Source organism: Leuciscus leuciscus, assembly GCF_965113295.1.
Source record: "Leuciscus leuciscus genome assembly, chromosome: 16".
Classification (NCBI taxonomy): Eukaryota; Metazoa; Chordata; class Actinopteri; order Cypriniformes; family Leuciscidae; genus Leuciscus; species Leuciscus leuciscus.
In genome coordinates, this window is record NC_138740.1 from 23,425,455 (window position 1) to 23,444,497 (window position 19,043).

Genomic DNA, 19,043 nt, shown 5'->3' on the forward strand with positions numbered 1-19,043 from the left:
TCCTTTAGGTGAGTGTATATACGTAGCTAAACTGTGTATTTGGTGTTTGTTATATTGTATTGTGAATTACATTCCATGTCTACAGTGTCTATTTATATTTTCTTATATAAAACAGTACAACAGTACAGGCCATAATATTACAACTATATTTAATCCAAAAAAGATGTGAGTCTCTGAGTCTATTCACACTTCAACTATCTTATGCCGTTTTCTCCAGCAGCTCCACATAACTCTGAGCATGGAGGATTCAAATGAGGTCAGAGCACAACGGGGCGTTCTCTCCGTTTCCTCATGCATAAATAAACAGCCGGGCATGAGAGAGAAAGAGAATATTACCACCACAGGAGATTGGAAACAACGTACGGTACAGGTAACAGACACACCTAGAGTTAACATAAAAACTCACCTCATCAGTGTCATCAGGGAAGTACACTTTGTGAAAGATCTGGGTAGTTTTGTGCTGAATGGCTTCCACTTCTACAAGGTGAGGAGGATACTTTCTGGATCCATTTCTGTCCATGAAGAGAAAAATGTTGGAAGGGAATCTATGCAACATTCGAGATGCGTGTTTGTATTGGCTGTTAGTTACCGCAAGGCTTTCTGCAGTCTCTGCATGCAGTCTGGTGCGACTGGATGATGTTTCTTGGACTGCAGGAACTTTTGGACATGAGGAAGCAGCATGTTACTGGGAGGGAAAAGCCCAGTGCAGAGCCAGAGCAGCTCCCAGCCCTTCTCCTCACTGTATCTGAACACACAGAACAAGTAATGCTGACAACATAAAGCAGCTCTGGTCATTTACAGACTAACCACTAGGGGACAGACTGTTACAGATTTATCAGCCACATTAACTGTTTTCACAGTAATGGGTCTCATTCACTAACTGTGTGTAACCTGTGAGCAATTTTCATGCAGTCAATTTATCAGTACATTTGCAAGTATATTTAAAATAATATTTAAAATAAAATCACACATATGCAAAAGTCAGCTTAGAAACACGGGATGTGTTAAGCATTTGCCAATTTAAATCCAAACATCAGCTTTTTTTTGGCCGGGAAGTGTATAATAATAATAGTTACAATAATAATAATAATAATAATATGCTAAATCCCTTTTATGGAGAGTTTCAGCTGTGTATTATCCTAATTTGGCTTTTTCTTTGGCACATAAGGAATAAAACCCAATTGCGTGAATGAGATCCATTGAATATACACAGCTTTAGCTGGTAAAAACCTACTTAACGTGATTCTCGGTCAGTTGCTTGATGATCTGACAGAAGATCTCGTCCTTCAGAGGTTCAGCCTTCAAAGCGCCCTCAAAGATCTGATCAGTGAGCTCATTGACCGAACGGCTTCTCTTCGAGGGGTAGTCGCCCATGTACTTCATGATAGGTACGACAGAGTCAAGGGTCAAAATGAGGGAACTGCAGTTAGACATTCAAAATGTTATAAAGGTAATACTATTAACTGTAAAGGATATAAATGAAAGCCTGGCAGGCATCCTGGGACAGCTCTTCATGGTTGAGGACTTTTTTCAGCAAAGGCTGTTTGAGCGGTTCTCTGGTGCAACACCACATTTTATCCTTCCCTCTGCCTTTATTGATGATCACACGACTCAGTGTGCTCTTTGAAGGGGGTCTAGAGGATGGACAGGACCCAGAAAGGTAATAAATCCAGAATTAAACAAAAAATTTGTGTGCAAAATGATGAAATACAATCATAGGTGTGGTGAGTCAATACAGCTAATATTTAAAAGATATTGAGCATTTAAAGCATGCTGTGAGTTTAATTAATAAACCTTTTTGTTTGCACTATAATTCCTTTTCCCAACTTTAAAACAGTCCTTTTCCTTTCAGACAAAAGAGCGTTCAAGCACCTGAAGTGATCATAGGAGAATTCCTCTAGAGTGTGCGGCTGAACCTTCTCTCCACTTTCCAACAGATTCTGATCAGACAGCTTAATGGAGTCCTTACGCTGGTCTGGTGACATGGTAATCAATGTCTGTAAGAAACAGAAATGAGATGGTCCAGTGGCTATTCAATATCGCAAGTCCTTCTTTAGTTTAAATATGTGGCTTATTGGTTTTCCAAGGTAATTATAATACACCACCAGAAAAAAACAAAAACTTAAAGGGACAACTTTGTACCTTATCTACTCCAAAAAGGAGCATGTTAGCACCTTAGGGTAGTAATATGTACCCGATATACTTATGGCGAAGGTCTTTTTCATTATTTGCTTAGGTGTAAAAAGAAATTAAAAATATCTGAGCAATGGTAGACTGTTAGTGATGCCACCCATGCTACTGGGAGTGGTGTTTAGATAAATATGTAAATATTTTTTTTCTGAGAATGTCCAAATAATGTGTTGAATGAAAAAACACTGACCACAATATCATATTGTGGCCTGGAGATAGTGGGCAGCACATAGACGCTGTCTGCAGGGAAGTCTCCTCTCTTCTTGGTTCTGTCATTGACCCCATGAGCCCAACCTGAAGTCATGACCTGCTCTCCATTCTGCTCATCCAGAAAAATCAGATCTCCCTTTGAGAATCTCAGGAACGAAGAGTCTTGCCCAGCTGGGAAAACAAACAGAAACAAGATGTTTTTTTGCAAGACCGTCTTATCAAATGCAATGGTTATAAACCCAACTGCTGCCTTTATGGTCAATGTGTGCTCACCGGGGTAATGGCTGTCCATCAGGGCCACCACAAACTTTGACCTGGAACGCAGGCCCTCTAAAAAGGTGACAACCAGGTCACGGATGTCTTCGGCATTGTTGGATGTGAAGGTGTACTCATCTCCTTTAATGGTAGCCAGAGTGAAGCTCTGTCCTTGAAGCTTTCCACCTCTGCATCCACAAGTTTGACCAAAAAATTACAATATAGAGAACACTTACATCATATGAAGTGGGTTTGGTTTGATAAGCTACTGCACCTGCTGCTGGAGACTGCAGTGATCTCTGGGAAAGAAAGGTCCAGAAGGACCTGCTCCTGCTCATCTACAAAGTAGACTCCAGTCCAGTTCACTGCCACTATAACATCATTCTTTGGGAGACTAGGCCCTGTGAAAAAAACAGAAAGAATGGTTTAGCTTCACAACACTTTATCAGATCAATATGGCCAACTGATTATTTAAAATATGATTTAAAGAATAACGTAATAGAATAATTCCCCCAACAAGAATTTCTTCCATGGAACACAAATGAAGAAATTTGGAATAATATACCAGTCACTTTTTTCCATGCAATTACAAAGAATGGAGACTGGAGCTTTAGCGAGCTCATATAAAATGTCTGTAATATTGACATTGATATTTAAAACTGATGAAAAGACTTAACTTTAATTCATCTTAACATCTGGACTTGAAATGAACAGGTTAATAATACTTTTGCATTGTTATACAAACTCTTCAATCAAATAATTGTGAACCCATTCTCAGGAAATGGTGCCATTTGTGGCTAATTTTGTGTAACTTTTTATAATTTTTCCACCTCAAACACAAAGGACCAGGACCATTACCACCATAGACATTGGAGAACCGCTAAATATACTGATTGCCAACCCAGATAAGTGGGGGTTTTTTCAATGGCTAATTGTTAAAATATAATTCCCAATCCAAAATATGCTATTACAGCCTCGCAAACTACCAAAAGTCATTTTTATTTTTAATACAGACCCTAAAATGCCATATTATTTCCATCATGTTATTAGCATGTTTGTAAAAACTTATATGTATACTTATAATTTTAATAGATAACAATTATAATTTTAATAGATGACTATTATAATTTTAATAGATAACCAGTAAATTATACAAAACCAAACTATAAAAACAACTATATAAACTATAAATAACAATAATTAACAAAAATATATAAATATATCTGCCCTAGTTCTCCTTAAAGTTTTGATAAGTGACGTACATTAAATTTGTAAAATAAACTGAGTCAGATCTTTTAATTCAAACCAATGATTCGGTTCACAAAACTGGTCTGAATGATTTGTTCGCAATTCTGACAGATCTATTCAACTCACTGACTTGAGTTTTAATTTTGGGTGAACTATTCTCTGTAAGTCTTACCTGAAAATTTGAAGGCCTCATAGAAGCGTGAAAAAAGCAAAGGCCACTTAAATCGAGCGAAATCCACCACCTCTTCCTTCACTCTCTGTGAATCAAACTTCTTCTGCGTGTAGATTCCCTGTGGAGATGCAATCGTCAATATCTTGCTCTCAGCACAACACAATATCGGCGATTACCTCAGAGGCGATTACCTTTGCTCTCGTCACCTGCTTATAAGCAGAAAATGTAACAAACTCATGCATTACTACACAGCTAGGACGATCCATAAAATTGATCCCCAGCATTATTAAACATTCATGTCCATCACTTTAGCCTATGAGAGGCAGAAGGGTAATTAAAACGGCCTTCACCCTTGAGATAAGAAACGTGATTAATTGTTTCAATCAAATCTCAACCTGCTCAGTCCCATCAACCGCTACGAGCTAGCACACAGACGACAGTGCTGACCTAACCTACAAATCCATAACAAGACAGTGACTAAGTGAGGTTGAAAGAAATGTCTCAAATATTCAGGGTCCTGTGATTGCACTCTATTACGGCAGACAGCAGTCTATAGGTCGTCCATGCACACACTTCAGATCAGAGAGTTAATGAGATTATATTTTATATATTAGTGCTGGGTGGAAATGAAGGTACTGCTGTAAGATAATGAGACTGCCGACCTTGAGAACGCACCGCGAGGTGAGTCAGACACAGCCTGACACAGTAATGAAGACTTAGGTGCAGATATGTGCTGTGACAGTGGAGTTCTGTAAGTTTACTTATAATGAAAAGTTTAATAATAGATGTGCTTAGTTATCTATACTTTACTATCATGTAATTGTGATACCATTCTCAGGAAGTGGTGACAATTGTGTATAATGTTCGGATTTTTAATTTTGTGTTTTAGAAAAAATAATATATATTATCATTTTTCCACGTCAAGCACGAAATACTAGGGCTTTAACCACCATAGACATCGGAGAACCACCAAATATTCAGATTATCAACCCAGATTAGTTTGTTTTTTCTTTGGCTAATTTTAAAAATATTATTCCTAATTCTAAGTATGCTATTACAACCATGAAAACTACCAAAAGTATTTATTGTTATCAACTCTAACTTCAAAATATCATATTTTTTCAATTATATTCATTATTTCAATCATGCCACAGTATGTTTGATTATACTTATTTGTATACTTATAATATGAATAGATAACTGATTAAATGCTAGTAGTAGAAACGGCATAATATAATATAATAATTGCTGTCAAAATGAATTAGTTAATGCATGCGGTTAATTTTTTTCGACTTTAACACGTTAAAATATTTAACACAATTAATGCAGCATCTGTTTTTTCCCATCATACTTTGGCTAGCGTTTCATTATATGATCACGCTCTTATTCAAACAAATGCTTTTAAACCATTCAGAGAATGGAAAGAGAAGCAAAGAGAATGCGTGTTTTACTGGCGCGCGACTCCGCGAGTCTGTGAATCTCCTGTCTGTGACACACATGCGAATTATGCGCACAGAAAGCCACTTCAGACAACGCATGAAAGGACAAAAACATACAAAATTATGCCAAAATGCCCGTTTTGTCGAGTATCCTCTCAAGCACAGTCTTAAATGAGTTGAATTAAGTTTTAAATGAACGTAACGAGTTGTGAGAAAATGGGATGCATGTCAGATCTGTGTGATGTGTGTCAGGTCTTAAAGTGACAGCAGGCTAACAAACCTGCCGCTGTCTGTCATCAAGGATAATCAAAGAACAAAAGAAAAAGAGAAAGTCACTCACTCACTGCTCTTGACTGAATAACTTTTGTAGCTTTTTTAAGGATTAATCTATATTTAATTCATAATTTATGCAGTGAAGACTGCAAAGTGTTTGATAACTTTATTCAATTTCTGTATATATCCCATTGCTTAGACTTACCTAAAAATCTCAAAGCACTCTTTACAAGGTTACATGGGTCAAAAACAACAAAAACTAAATTATTTGTGCATTTTGACAGGGCAAGACTGGGCCAATTTCAAAATTAGGCTTGATATATTGAAGGGCACAGGTAAATGAGAAATTTTTAATGGGTTTATGTGAAGATTGTTTTAAATTCACTCAAATTAAAAGTTGCTGTATTTTTTAAAGTCTAATAAATGTAAAAATTCATAGCTTTCAATTATACTGTAATGCTGAGTGCCTATAATTAATGGTTAATATTGACTATGAAATCATTATCATCAGACGCCATTAAACAAATATTTAAAATATAGGCTGCTGTCTTTATGTTGTTTCTACATTAATTTGGTGTTTAAATATGAAATTATTACAATATAAAAATATATAAAAAACTTAGGAGTTAGCCATGTGTGAATAATTGCGATTAATTACAGAAACATGTGTGATTAATTCGTAAATTTTTTAATCGATTGACAGCACTAAATATGATATAATGTACAAAACAATTACAATTAACCCAACAAAAAATGTATGTGTTGAAACTATTATGTATACCTTTATGAGAGTTGCTATGATCATTTGAGACCATTTCTCCACTGTCTTGGAGGGAGTAATTTCGCGGTCCGGGATGTATGATGGAATAAGACTCATAAGACGGTCTGGTAGAACCTCTGACCCATAGTCCACATAGTACTGCTGAGAGGCTAGCTCGGCCAGGTCCTCCTCCTAAGAAGACAGTGCACATGCATACGCTTGGTTAATGCAAGTAATTTAACTTACATTGGGCAATGTGAAATATGCACACAACAGCTCTGACCCTATCACAGCGGTACTCTCCGAATTTGACCCCACGCACGATTTGCTGGTATATGAGGTTAGTGGCCACGCTGTCCTCGGCAGGGTTGTGCCAGGGCGTGAAGATTTCCTTCCTGAAGAATAGCCTCCAGGGGGCGTTGCGCTCCTGAGCACCCTGCTCTTTAGCGTACTGCTCACACTGTGACACGGCATCCATCACATGATCCTTCCCACTGCCCAAGGATGAAACCTGAGGAAGATGACCAAATAAATAAGAATATGAGGACACATTCAGGGACAAGTTTGGGGTCAGTACGTTTTTTTGATGGTTTTTGAATGCACCCTTCTTAATCAGGAAAGATGCATCAAATTAGTGACAGTAAACACTTTTAAAATGTTACTTTTGAACTTTCTATTTTCTAAATGTTTCTTGAGAGCCATATCAGTATATTAGAATCATTTCTGAAGGATCATGTGACACTGAAGATTGGAGTAATGGCTGTGAAAAGTCTGAGTGTGCATTAATGTACCTTATCAAAAAGAGCAATGTATAAGGAGAAGCCAAAGCGATCCTTCAGGCCGATTTTGTCAGACAGAGCATTGCAGAGCTCTTCAGCTGTGGTGGCGGAGTCAGTCAGCAGGGTCTTAGTGGTGCTGTCCATAAAGGTCACCGGTAACATGATGGGTTTCTTAGATTTAGTGGCCTGGAGGAGGAAAGAAAGAGAAATCCAGTCAAATTACTCATATTTTTTTTCCGATTCATTTTCCCAAAGCGGTCTCTAATGGCTTTTGTGGGTCCTAAAATACCTGCAGCTCAAGCCAAGAAGGAGGCTGAGTCCTTGTTTTATTCACAAACGTTCTTCTCAGTCTCTCCTCACAATAAGGTGCATAACCAGGCGGCCCACTGGTAATGAATGTCCGCAGATACTAAAGAAAATACAGATAAAGACACATGAAATGGGATGAAGAGTTATGAATTTTTTTGGTTCAGGATCATCAGGATAATTAAAAGATCTGATTTCCTGCTGACGAATGCAAAAATAAAAAAATAAAAGTTGTAAAGTTTTTTTTTACTTTGACAAATTTTTCTGAAGGAGCAAAGCAGCCCACACAGAGGGACAGCAGGATCCAGCCACGTGCATGGCTGCTTTTGGATGTGTTCTGGCTCAGCTGTTTACAGATCTGACAGTAGATCTCATCTCTGAGAGAGGAAACAAACCCAGATGCAATACAATTCAGATACAATGTATGTTCAACAGTCACAAGCACATCAACAATAATGCATTTGCCACGTAATGACCTGAGAGCAGGGCGTAAAATGCCATTGCCAATGATAAAGTGGAGCTTCTCTAAATTGGAGGTGGGTCGGTCTTCCAGCATGCTGTTTCCCTGTAGACTGTAATCACTGTCTGTAAACCGTCTGGTCACCTAACAGAGGCAGGAATACACTTTAATACACTATCGTTTACTTTTATTCAGCAGGGATAAACAGTAACTCAGTAAAACAGTAAATACATTTTTAATGTTACAAAAGATTTCTATTTCATAACCAATTTTCAAAGAATTGTTTTTAATCACAGTTTCCACAAAAAATATTAAAAAGCACAACTTTTTCCAACATTGTTAATAATATGACATTTTCTTGAGCAGTAAATCAGCATATTAGAATGATTTTCGAAGGATCATGTGACACTGAAGACTGGAGTAATGATGTTGAAAATTCAGCTTTACCATCACAGAAATAAATTACTATTTAAAATATATAAGAATAGAAAAAGTATATTTTAAATTGTAATAATATTTTACAATATGTGGTATTATTTTTAAATGTAGGCTTGGAGAGCATAAAAAAACCTTTCAAATATATATAAAAAAATCTTACCGACCCTAGAGTTTTAAATGATAATGTATGCAGAGACAACTCTGTATAAAGTAAACCATTATTAAGTTGATTCCAATCAGGCAAACAGCAGCATTTCAACCAATACCATACGGGTCAGGACTATTTATTCGACTGGCAGACAGGGGGAGTGTTTGAAGACATTTTTTTTTTAATAATACATTAGCGTTTGGTGCCACTAGAGGCACATAAATTACTTCAACTATTAGGAAATGTAATGGATTCTTTGCTATAGACCTCCTCTGTGATCTTTGTTTTCTTCTTTAATGTGAGGGACACCAGCTTATGCCGCACACTGTTCCTTTTCTGGATGTCAGTAGTGGAACTCTGGGAACAATGAAGAAAACTTTCATACATCACATCGGTAACATTACAGCAAGGCTTAATCTTGTTAACATTATCATGTCATTACATTACATTAATATGTCTTGGATGTCATTAACTAGCGAAGAGCAATGCTTTTTTAGTTTGTACTAGTCTAGGTTAATGTTAATTTATAAATAAAATGTTGTTCATTATTAATTCATGTTCATAATACCTGGACTTTTATATAACTTAATATTAAATAATATTTTTATATGTAAAAATAAGTCATATTGATAATATTAATATTAAGTAATCTATTAATTTTTATTTTCACTGCACCCACCACCTGACTTGTCTCACCTCCTCATCCACCTGCAGGGCCTGCAGCTCCCTTTTGTAGGTCCTCTTCCCCAACGTCTCATAGATTTTAGTCATAACTGGAATCTTCTCAGTGCCGTCACTAATGCTGATATGGTATTTGGGTTCAGGAAGATCTCCCATAAACCTCAACACAGTGATCCACACAGCTAGAGCAGCCTAAAGACACAAAAGAACCATAATATGATATGGGCTACACAGCTTAAATATTATACAGTAAACCTATAAGCAAAGACTCTGACATCTAATAATCTACATTATTATAATAAATAATAACTTTAAAGCTGCAGTCTGTAGTTTTTCCTCTTTGTTTGAAATCTGCAGTTGCAGTTTTTCGCAAAATTATCAACTTTACGTGGGTTGTGCCTCGGCACGGCACAGCGCGGATGAATCCAATGTTTTGAGGAGAATGTGTGGCTGTCAGTCAGTCAACGCGCCGGTGTGGAAACTGTCATTCGGAATCACAGATTCTACTTTTTGGAAGTATGACCAACATAAGAATTTTCACTGGAAAATGTCATCTGAAAAAGTAAGTAACATCCACTTTTGTTCTGACCAACTAAGAGAAAAAAAGCATTGCAGTAAATCGCTCTGATTAAATCTAACGATCACTTATCATATCATGTCAAACCGTGCAAATTATACTTTGTTCTCAAATTGTTAATGTTAACAACATCAGCATTGCGTGACTACATTTAATGCCCTTCTGATATTTAGCCTTTTTTTCGCATGGGCCTGGTTGCAGTCTCTTTTTTTCTGTAGCCACTGCGAAGTCCGAAGTCTTTTGTATTTCACAACGGGTGAATCTCCAGTTGTCACTGGTGATTGTCATTTGAACCTTTCTGGATCCGTGATCAAATTGATAAGTTTAATTATATCAAGAACTGTGAGAAAAGGCTATAAATCATAACATCCTCACACGCAATATAGCCTACTAGCCGAGACTCCTTCTTTATGTGTACAGATGTGACGTAATGACACAAAGACATGCTCGAATTTCCAGTGGAAATCCACCAGTACCCCTGGAATTAAAAACATTATTACAGTCTTACCTTTTAGAATCGAGCTAAGGCAAGCAGATCGTTTTGAACACTGGCTGGTTATGTACTTGCTCAAAAATTTATTTTGGATCATTTTTAACCCAAAAAAGTTACGGACTGCAGCTTTAAAAAAAAAAAAAAAGCAGCTTACTAGCTGATCTCCTTCATCCTCATGAAACAGCAGAGGTTGTTTCAGTGGCCGCCGTGTATACACGTGTGTGGCATTTCCTTGGAAGTAGGTTGCAGCAAACTTTGCAAACTTATACTCTGATAGGTCTTCCTCTTCATCGTCAGGAAGAGGAAGAGGCTCATTAATGACTTCCTCAAACTGTCTCGGAACATTCTCTAGATCCTGTTTCATCCAAACAAAAGCAAACTAAGATAACATGCAATCCAGGCAAGGTAAGATATTCATTACAGAGATCAATAGTTACAAAGTTCCGTACCTCAAACCCTTCTGGTGCTTCACCCTCCAGGTTGGGAAGGGAGTTGGCATTGCCCAGGAATCCAAACATCTTGTCCACCATTTCAGAGTCGTTGACCGGTTCCAGTTTTTCTCTCTCCATCTGCTCCAGAAGCTCCTTTTTCCTCCGTGTCTCATTCCGCTCAGCCTGCTCTCTCTCCTCCTGCTCTCGGTCGAGCTGGGCCAGACGCTCCTGGTGCTTCCTCGCTGCCTCTGCCCGAGCCCTGCGTGCCGTCATCTGGTTCTTCAGACGCTCCTCTTCATCCAGACGCTGCTGCTCGGCTTCTAACCGACGCTCCCTCTAAACGGAGAGAGTGTGAACAAGTGATATATATATATAGATAGATAGATAGATAGATGGAGCAACAAAAAAAAATAAAGATAGGCAGACAGATGATAGATAAATCAACAGAAAAAAAGACTGACAGATGATAGATAGACAGATAGATAAATAGATGGAGCAACAGAAAAAAGACACATGATAGATAGACAGACGGAGAAACAGAAAAAAAGAGAGACAAGTGATAGATAGATAGATATATAGATGGAGCAACAGAAAAAAGACAGACAGATGATAGATAGATAGACAGACAGAAAGGTGATTGATAGATAGATAGATAGATAGACAGACAGACAGAAAGGTGATTGATAGATAGATAGACAAGTGATAGATAGATAGATAGATAAATAGATAGATAGATAGACAGACAGACAGAAAGGTGATAGATAGATAGATAGACAAGTGATAGATAGATAGATAAACAGACAGACAGACAGACAGAAAGGTGATAGATAGACAAGTGATAGATAGATAGATGGAGCAACAGAAAAAAAGACAGACAGATGATAGATAGATAGACAGACAGACAGACAGACAGACAGAAAGGTGATTGATAGATAGATAGATAGATAGATAGATAGACAGACAGACAGAAAGGTGATTGATAGCTAGATAGACAAGTGATAGATAGATAGACAGACAGACAGACAGAAAGGTGATAGATAGATAGATAGATAGATAGATAGACAAGTGATAGATAGATAGATAGATAGATAGATGATAGATAGATATACAGACAGACAGATGATAGATCCAGATTTACTACAGATTTACCTCCAGTTTGAGATGCTTGCACAGTCTTCGAGCTATCATTCCTCGTGCATAAGCCTGGATGATCAGGACCGCATGGAAGCGCTCGGAGAAAGTCCGGCGCACCAGGAATCCACGACACCAGGCCTGGAGCAGAGTGATGCGTGTCCTGGCCGCTTGATACGCCAGGTACAGCTTCCGGGACCTGTACAAGGCCTGAAGCCGCAGGAAACCTACACGCATCTGGAAAGAAGGCATAGTTACAATCAGACAAAAACCTCAGAACAGATTCTGTCTGCTTAGTTTTCACCCACTCACCACAGCATAGTGCTTTCTGGAGATGTAGCCTCTCCATATTCGCTGGATTAATGTCACAGCCCTTCTGATCTTCAGGAAATTAGTTCTGGTAAACAAAACAGACAGATACATATCAGACTTTATTTGTATTTTGGGTCTGCTCTTCTTCACTCTTTGTTTTTCTCGTACCTCGCTTTCACACCTCTCACAGACTTCTGGATGAAAATGACTTTGTCAGTAATAGTTTTATCTCTTTCAATTTCCAGCTGCATGTCATGATGATCCTACAGCAAATACAGACCAAGTATAGCATTTGTCACAATACTAAAACACAGCAAAATCTTCACTTTTTTTTTGCTTATTTGTGGCAAACCTTCAGAAAGATTTTTGTCTTTCCCATCTGCCAGTCATCATCTTTCTGCAGAACTGACACAACAATGCGTTGAGAGGTCCCTCGCAGATCTTCCTGTAAGATGACAGACATTCAAAGTTAAATGTATGAAAATTGTCAGCACTTGTCAAATAATATCAACAGAAGACAATTCTAACAGACTGCAAAAAAAAAAAAAAGAAGCTTTTAAAAGAGCTGTCAAGCAAACAACATACTCCAGACCTGCAAGTCACATCTGTTGACTGCATTAACAGTAATGCTTTAGACTCGCCTGTTTGAAGGCTGGTTTGACCCCAGGCATAAGGACCCGATAACGGTCCACAAACTCAGCAAACGTGTAGCGTATGGGATATCCAGCTCTGCGTATGCGGATAGTCTCCATCATCCCGGAGTAGCGTAACTGCCTGACACATAGTCCACTATCAAACATCTGCAGAGGAGAGAACGAGGGCTGGTATTCAGGGCTCAATTTTTTTCTGATAAGCAAAATCAGGATTAGAAATTCTATTTACACAATCTATATTTTGTATCTTAACATATATAATGGTTGCACTTTATTTTACAGTCCTGTTCCACGTGTACATACTATGTACTTATTATAGCAATTACAATAACTGGGTTATAACAAAGTACTAACCCTGAACCTACCTATAAACCTAACCTTAACCCATGTAGTTACCGTATATTACCAGTACTTTCTTGGGTAAGTACACTGTAAGTGCACATACTGTAAAATAAAGTGTAACCTATATAACATTTATTTTTTACCCAAATCTGCATTTTCTTTAGTAATAAACCTAACAAAATCGAACTAGCTTTATGCTTAAAACAAGAATATATAAATCCATTAATAAAAATAAAATCTAAACCAAACCACTTGCCCAATGTAGGGTGGTTGTAAATAAATAAATAAATAAATAAAACAATTAAAATAAATAAATGTTTAGAGTTCTAAAAGCTGGAAATTATACAGCTGCATAATAATGGCATGACACTACTAGAAACTAGATAGTTCAGCAGAATTTGCAACAACAATATTTCATACATTATAGAAAGCCAAATGTTTTAGTTTGTAAGGCATAAAAACAAATTTATGATTATGATTTATAATTTATGATTTATAATTTATGATTAATTGATGTGAGATATAGGCTACTAATATGGCAATTGAAACATCTGTTAACAGACTTGAACCTGGCCATAGGCCTTCACGTCATCATTATTCTCAAGCCCTGTTTTTAAAGTCTACATCTATTAATTTCTCACAGACATATTAATCGACTCACCATGGGCTTTTTGAGCTCATTGGGTTTGATACAGCGTACAAAGAAAGGCTGACACACGCTCAGCGTCCTCATGAGCAGCTCGAGCGAGCGCTTAAACTGACTGCTTAGAGTCGGGGAACGCTTCCTTGTCTCCATTCCCTGAAAACACAGAAATTCTCCCATTAACTTCACAGAAAATGAAGAGGACCTTTACTGCTACATACACACGATTACACACTTCACACAAAGCTACAACAAATACCCATACTATGCACATCACAAAGACACTAATTCACCTTTCTGTGTGGCTCTTTTTTGGTCCAATCATTTCTCCTTTCTTTCCTGCCTCTAATAAATGTCATTCTTTCATACTTTCTCCCTCGCTCATCGCGTTTCTTCTGGATCTTCATTGGTTGCTTGTATCCTTTATCTACCCCTTCTCTTGCTGTTATTCCCGATTCTTTACAAGCAAATGCTTTAAGAAGGCATTGTGAAGAAAAAAACGAATCTAGCAGTTTCCCTCTTTTTCAATCTTCGCCCAGCGCCAGGAAAATGAGTAAATGGAATTTCTCTTGCCAAAAAAAAAACAAAAAACCTCAAAATAATGCTGAAAAACACCAATGAGAACAAGCTGCATCTAACTTGAAACAGAATCTCTCTGTGGTGACTGGCTTTTTACTCAATTCATCTGGAGAATAATGCCACTGTTAGAGCTATTAAATTATTCTGTCAGCGCACCCTTACAGACTACTTCAACAGAAACCATTTTCAAAGGAGAAAAAAAAAACACAGGAATGGGTTTCGCAAGGGACTATTGAGAAAATGTAGTTTAATAGGAGTCTGAGAGGGACACAAACCACGCCATTGATTACCTTTTGAAGGGATGCAGTGGGCTCCAAATAACCACATAGAAACTGAGGCCAAAAATAAGGTAAAAGATTGAGATACAGATGGAGGAAAGCAGAGAGAGAGAGAGAGAGAGAGAGAGAGAAAGAGAGAGAGTTGACTGCTGTTAGCCAAGTCTGCTGAGAATCAGCCAGGAGAGATTAGGGCTGACATCACCACAGAGAGAGTGAGTTACAGCAGCAGAGTTAGTCAGACTGTGCTGACACTGTCACATAGAGTCATGTTAAAGCCTTAGTCTAAAGTTCACTCATTTGTCACTTCTTTTATTCACAGTATTTTTTCCAAGGGCAATAATGCTAGCACATGCCTTGGCTTTTAATATGCAACCCTCACATAAACCTGCATGGCCAGCATTTGGCACTCAGAGATGTGCGGCCTCGCTGGCATGTCGTGAGCATTTTAATGCTGAGCAAATATGGATTCAGTATTGGAAAAGGGCATCACCATAGCAACATCAGCTTGGAAGATCTGCTTGATGAACTTGTTTTTGGATGAGTGCACAAGTTGGATGATGTCACTGTGGAGGCTGTCTCTGTTTTTCTCCAGGAAACCTGGACAATGAAACAAAAGGGGATCATGTTAACTTAAATAAACAAAAAATTACCAGTATATTATATTTTTGATGAAATCCCGAGAGCTTTCTGACCCCCCATAGACTGCAACGCTATTACCACTTTCAAGGCCCAGAAAGGTAGTAAAGACATCGTTAAAATAGTCCCGGGAAGGGTCAGAAAGCTCTCAGATTTCATCAAAAATATATTCATTTGGAGGTCTTACAGGTTTGGAACAACATGAAGGTGAGTAATTAATGTCAGAAATAACAAAATTGGGTGAACTAACCCTTTAAGAGATTAGAAATGGCATAATTCAGTAATGTGTACCTTTAGTTTCATAGTGCACCACTCCAGCAAAGTGCTGAATGCCAAACTGGGTCTCGTGTCTGTGCTTAGGGGGGATGTAGTTGGTATTAAGTTTGTGCTGGGAGTTTAGCTTGTTCAGCATGGTAGCATCTGTTCCCTAAGAAACACAATAGCAAGTCATGGACATGCAACATGGCTAGATATCCTCCATTAAACTGATGAATAAAATTTAAGATAGATGCTCAAAAGTGAACCAGCAATGTTCTGCGGTGCACTACGGACTCCAATTTATAATCCAAACATACAGAACAGCAACAAAACTCAAACTTTACCTTTGGGAACTTGCTCTCCTCATCAATAAGGGAAATGATATTCATAGGTTTCATGGCAATCATGTCCAAAGCATCCTGGTTGTCGGTGAATTCGATGTGCTGCCAGTTGATATCCTCCAGGTTGTACTCCTCCTGTTCGATTTTAAAAACGTGGCGGACGAAGAATTGCTGCAGGTTCTCATTTGCAAAGTTGATGCACAGTTGCTCAAAACTACAGCAGGAATTAACAAGGATTAGTACTAGTTTGTCCAGAAAATGCTGAAATATAGTCTTGAATGTTCTGTTTACAAATACTCACCTGTTAATAGTGAAATTCTCAAAGCCGAAAATGTCGAGCAGGCCTATAGACCTACGTATAGTCTTGCTTTCTGTGGAAGGAACCCTAAAGATGGCAGCATTGATTTTATCCACTATCCACACAAACAATCTCCCATAGATTCCCTGATGGAGACAAAAAATATTCCACTTAGTGGATATTGACGACTTCTATGACAAATTGAGAATCAAAACTGGACCATTATTGGATTGTGAACAACCTCACCTTGACAAAAGCATTACGGACATCCAGTCCCTGGTCCACACTGAGAGGAGTGGACACACTCTCCCCCCTGGTGATCAGTGTACGTGTGGTCAGACATGTCATGACATCATGAGGGTCCACCTGTATTGGCGTATTTATTATTGTGATACACTGTAGAACTAGGTAATGTTCGAAAAATAATCAAATGTAGGCTAATATAAATTAGTATGAACAATCATACCTGATTGACTGCAGTTTATTGTAATTAATTACCGTGCTGAAACAAACCTTGTAAATTCAGCACATAATTATTCATATTGTATTGCTATAAAATCTGTTGATGTTAATTATTCTAACTCTATTAATTCTCTTTGAGAATAGTACAACATAATATAGTATTGAATATTTATACTGAAGGTCCAATTCATGGAAAATTTATAATACAACAGAAATGTTGCAAGCCACTAGATATTTTTTAGTTGAAGAGACTTGTAATTTAAATATGATGCATTGAAGAGAGTATTGGACTGGATCTCAAACCTTCCTTCTGACTGCTCTTGAGAACTTTTATGTCTTGCCACCAGGGGGCAGATGCAAACAAAGAAAATGGTTTTGAAATTCAGTACTGCCACAGCCATTTAAATCAAACTGAAAACAGAACAAAGACTTTGGACAGTGGAAACATAGAGACAGACATTGGAAAGACTGACAGCAGAGGGCTGCCGGCAGGAAGTCAGAACAGACTTGTCACGCTGTGCCAGTGTCTACGATAATAACATTAGAATGATGCTCAGTCTGATGCTCACTAATGACTGCATTTATCTCGAACTCCCCTCCCTTTAACTGCACGGATAACACGGTACCAAAGAGCTAATGAAAGAGATGAATCTCAACAAGACAGCAGAAACAAGCCCCTTCAAGTAACAGCAGCTTCAAGACTGCAATACACTGAAGCAAAAATGGGATTAAACCAAAGCTAAAAGACATATACAGAGTTAGTGCAGAGCAAGGACATATTTATACACATTCTTTATTCTGCACAATTCTTTAGTGCAAAATATTCGTCTGAAACGGCTGTCCGTTTCTTCTGACACAGTGTGATCTTTTAGTTAATGTTAAACAATAGTCAAAAGGCTTTTTAAGCATTCAGGTCTGGCTCCATTCTGGAATCGGTGACTCACTTTTCACTATTTAATTAATTTCAAAGCAAAAAATAAAGTCTCAGCTTTGAATATCCTTTTATCCAAACCAAAAAAAAGTTTATAATAAGAAATAGACACACTGTGAGAAATAAGGTCATAATTGTGTGACTTAAAGTCACAATTATGAGAAAAAGTTGCAAATGCGAAATAGTCACATTCTGAGATTATTCACATTGCAGTTATTAGATATAAAGTCCAATTTATATAAAGTCAATAAATATTATATAAAGCAATAATGCGAAACAGTCACAAGTTGCATTGTGAAATATAGTCACAATTACAATAAATAAGGTTGCAATTATCTTTTTCACTTTGAGGTGGAAATGAGCATCCATATGTTTCTCACAAATATCACATTACAGAAAAAAAGTAAGTAATGTAAGTAAAAAAAGTCTGAAAATGTCACTTCATGTTGACTTTAAAGCTCTCTAATGCGTTCACATGTACCTCACCTCTAACAGATTGGCTGCTTTGGCCAGGTCAGGTGAGCGAACCACTACACAGGTATCCAAGTTCTTTGAAGTTCGAGCTGTTGGGGCAACACAAAAGAAACGTGCTATTTAGCTAGTCTGTCACGTCTTGTGGGGCTGACAATTATTATTAGTAACACTTTCTACCTTCAAAGTGCATGTTGCCCATATGCAGGATGGCAGCCAGCAGTTTGGAGATCTCCCAGTTTTCTGTGTCAGTAAACATCAGGACCTTCATGGCTGACAGAATGCTTGAGTACTCCTTCATATCATTCCTCCCCTCACAGACAGTACAGTTTCCCTGGATGACAGGCCAAGAGAGAAGAACACAGCGGATACGAACACGCAGCCTTTTACAAACACTCTCTTTAAACACACACACATATATAAATATATATATACACACACTGAAGAGCTAAAACATTATGACCACCTGCTGCCAAAACAGTGTCGACCCACCGAGGCATGGACTCTACAAGACAGCTGAATGTATCCAGTTGTATTTGGTGCCAAGACATTAGCAACAGATCCTTCAAGTCCTGTAGGTTGTGAGGTGGAGCCACTGTGGATCAAACTTGTTGGTCCAGCACATCCCACATATACTCAAATGGATTGAGATTTGGGGAATTTGGAGGCCAGAGCAACCCCTTGAACTCTTCATCATATTCCTCAAAAGATTCCTGAAAGATGTGTGCTGTGTGGCAAGATGTGACATCCTGCTTAAAGAGGCAACAATGTTTAGGTAGGTGGCACGTATCAAATTTATATCCACATTAATGGCCGGACCCAGAGATTCCCAGCAACACATTGCCCAG

General features: G+C 38.0%; 1 protein-coding gene across 1 annotated transcript in view; it reads right to left on the reverse strand.

The window, feature by feature from the left end:
* myo7ab (myosin VIIAb) overlaps window positions 1–19,043 on the reverse strand; it is a 34,925-nt gene that overhangs the window by 4,622 nt on the left and 11,260 nt on the right. The window contains exons 9-40 of the mRNA XM_082142020.1: window positions 18,376–18,529; window positions 18,211–18,287; window positions 16,578–16,697; window positions 16,335–16,477; window positions 16,037–16,247; window positions 15,726–15,861; window positions 15,289–15,395; window positions 13,960–14,097; window positions 12,945–13,103; window positions 12,656–12,748; window positions 12,472–12,566; window positions 12,304–12,388; window positions 12,010–12,228; window positions 10,879–11,196; window positions 10,584–10,784; window positions 9,375–9,551; window positions 8,946–9,035; window positions 8,109–8,236; window positions 7,883–8,009; window positions 7,616–7,735; window positions 7,339–7,512; window positions 6,831–7,058; window positions 6,569–6,739; window positions 4,076–4,193; window positions 2,930–3,056; window positions 2,674–2,843; window positions 2,381–2,571; window positions 1,873–1,997; window positions 1,477–1,634; window positions 1,235–1,388; window positions 590–745; window positions 407–512 (exon numbers count right to left, since the gene is read on the reverse strand). Of these exons, the coding sequence (XP_081998146.1) occupies window positions 407–512; window positions 590–745; window positions 1,235–1,388; window positions 1,477–1,634; window positions 1,873–1,997; window positions 2,381–2,571; window positions 2,674–2,843; window positions 2,930–3,056; window positions 4,076–4,193; window positions 6,569–6,739; window positions 6,831–7,058; window positions 7,339–7,512; window positions 7,616–7,735; window positions 7,883–8,009; window positions 8,109–8,236; window positions 8,946–9,035; window positions 9,375–9,551; window positions 10,584–10,784; window positions 10,879–11,196; window positions 12,010–12,228; window positions 12,304–12,388; window positions 12,472–12,566; window positions 12,656–12,748; window positions 12,945–13,103; window positions 13,960–14,097; window positions 15,289–15,395; window positions 15,726–15,861; window positions 16,037–16,247; window positions 16,335–16,477; window positions 16,578–16,697; window positions 18,211–18,287; window positions 18,376–18,529 (4,776 nt within the window). The remainder of the gene's footprint in view (window positions 1–406; window positions 513–589; window positions 746–1,234; window positions 1,389–1,476; window positions 1,635–1,872; window positions 1,998–2,380; window positions 2,572–2,673; window positions 2,844–2,929; window positions 3,057–4,075; window positions 4,194–6,568; window positions 6,740–6,830; window positions 7,059–7,338; window positions 7,513–7,615; window positions 7,736–7,882; window positions 8,010–8,108; window positions 8,237–8,945; window positions 9,036–9,374; window positions 9,552–10,583; window positions 10,785–10,878; window positions 11,197–12,009; window positions 12,229–12,303; window positions 12,389–12,471; window positions 12,567–12,655; window positions 12,749–12,944; window positions 13,104–13,959; window positions 14,098–15,288; window positions 15,396–15,725; window positions 15,862–16,036; window positions 16,248–16,334; window positions 16,478–16,577; window positions 16,698–18,210; window positions 18,288–18,375; window positions 18,530–19,043) is intronic.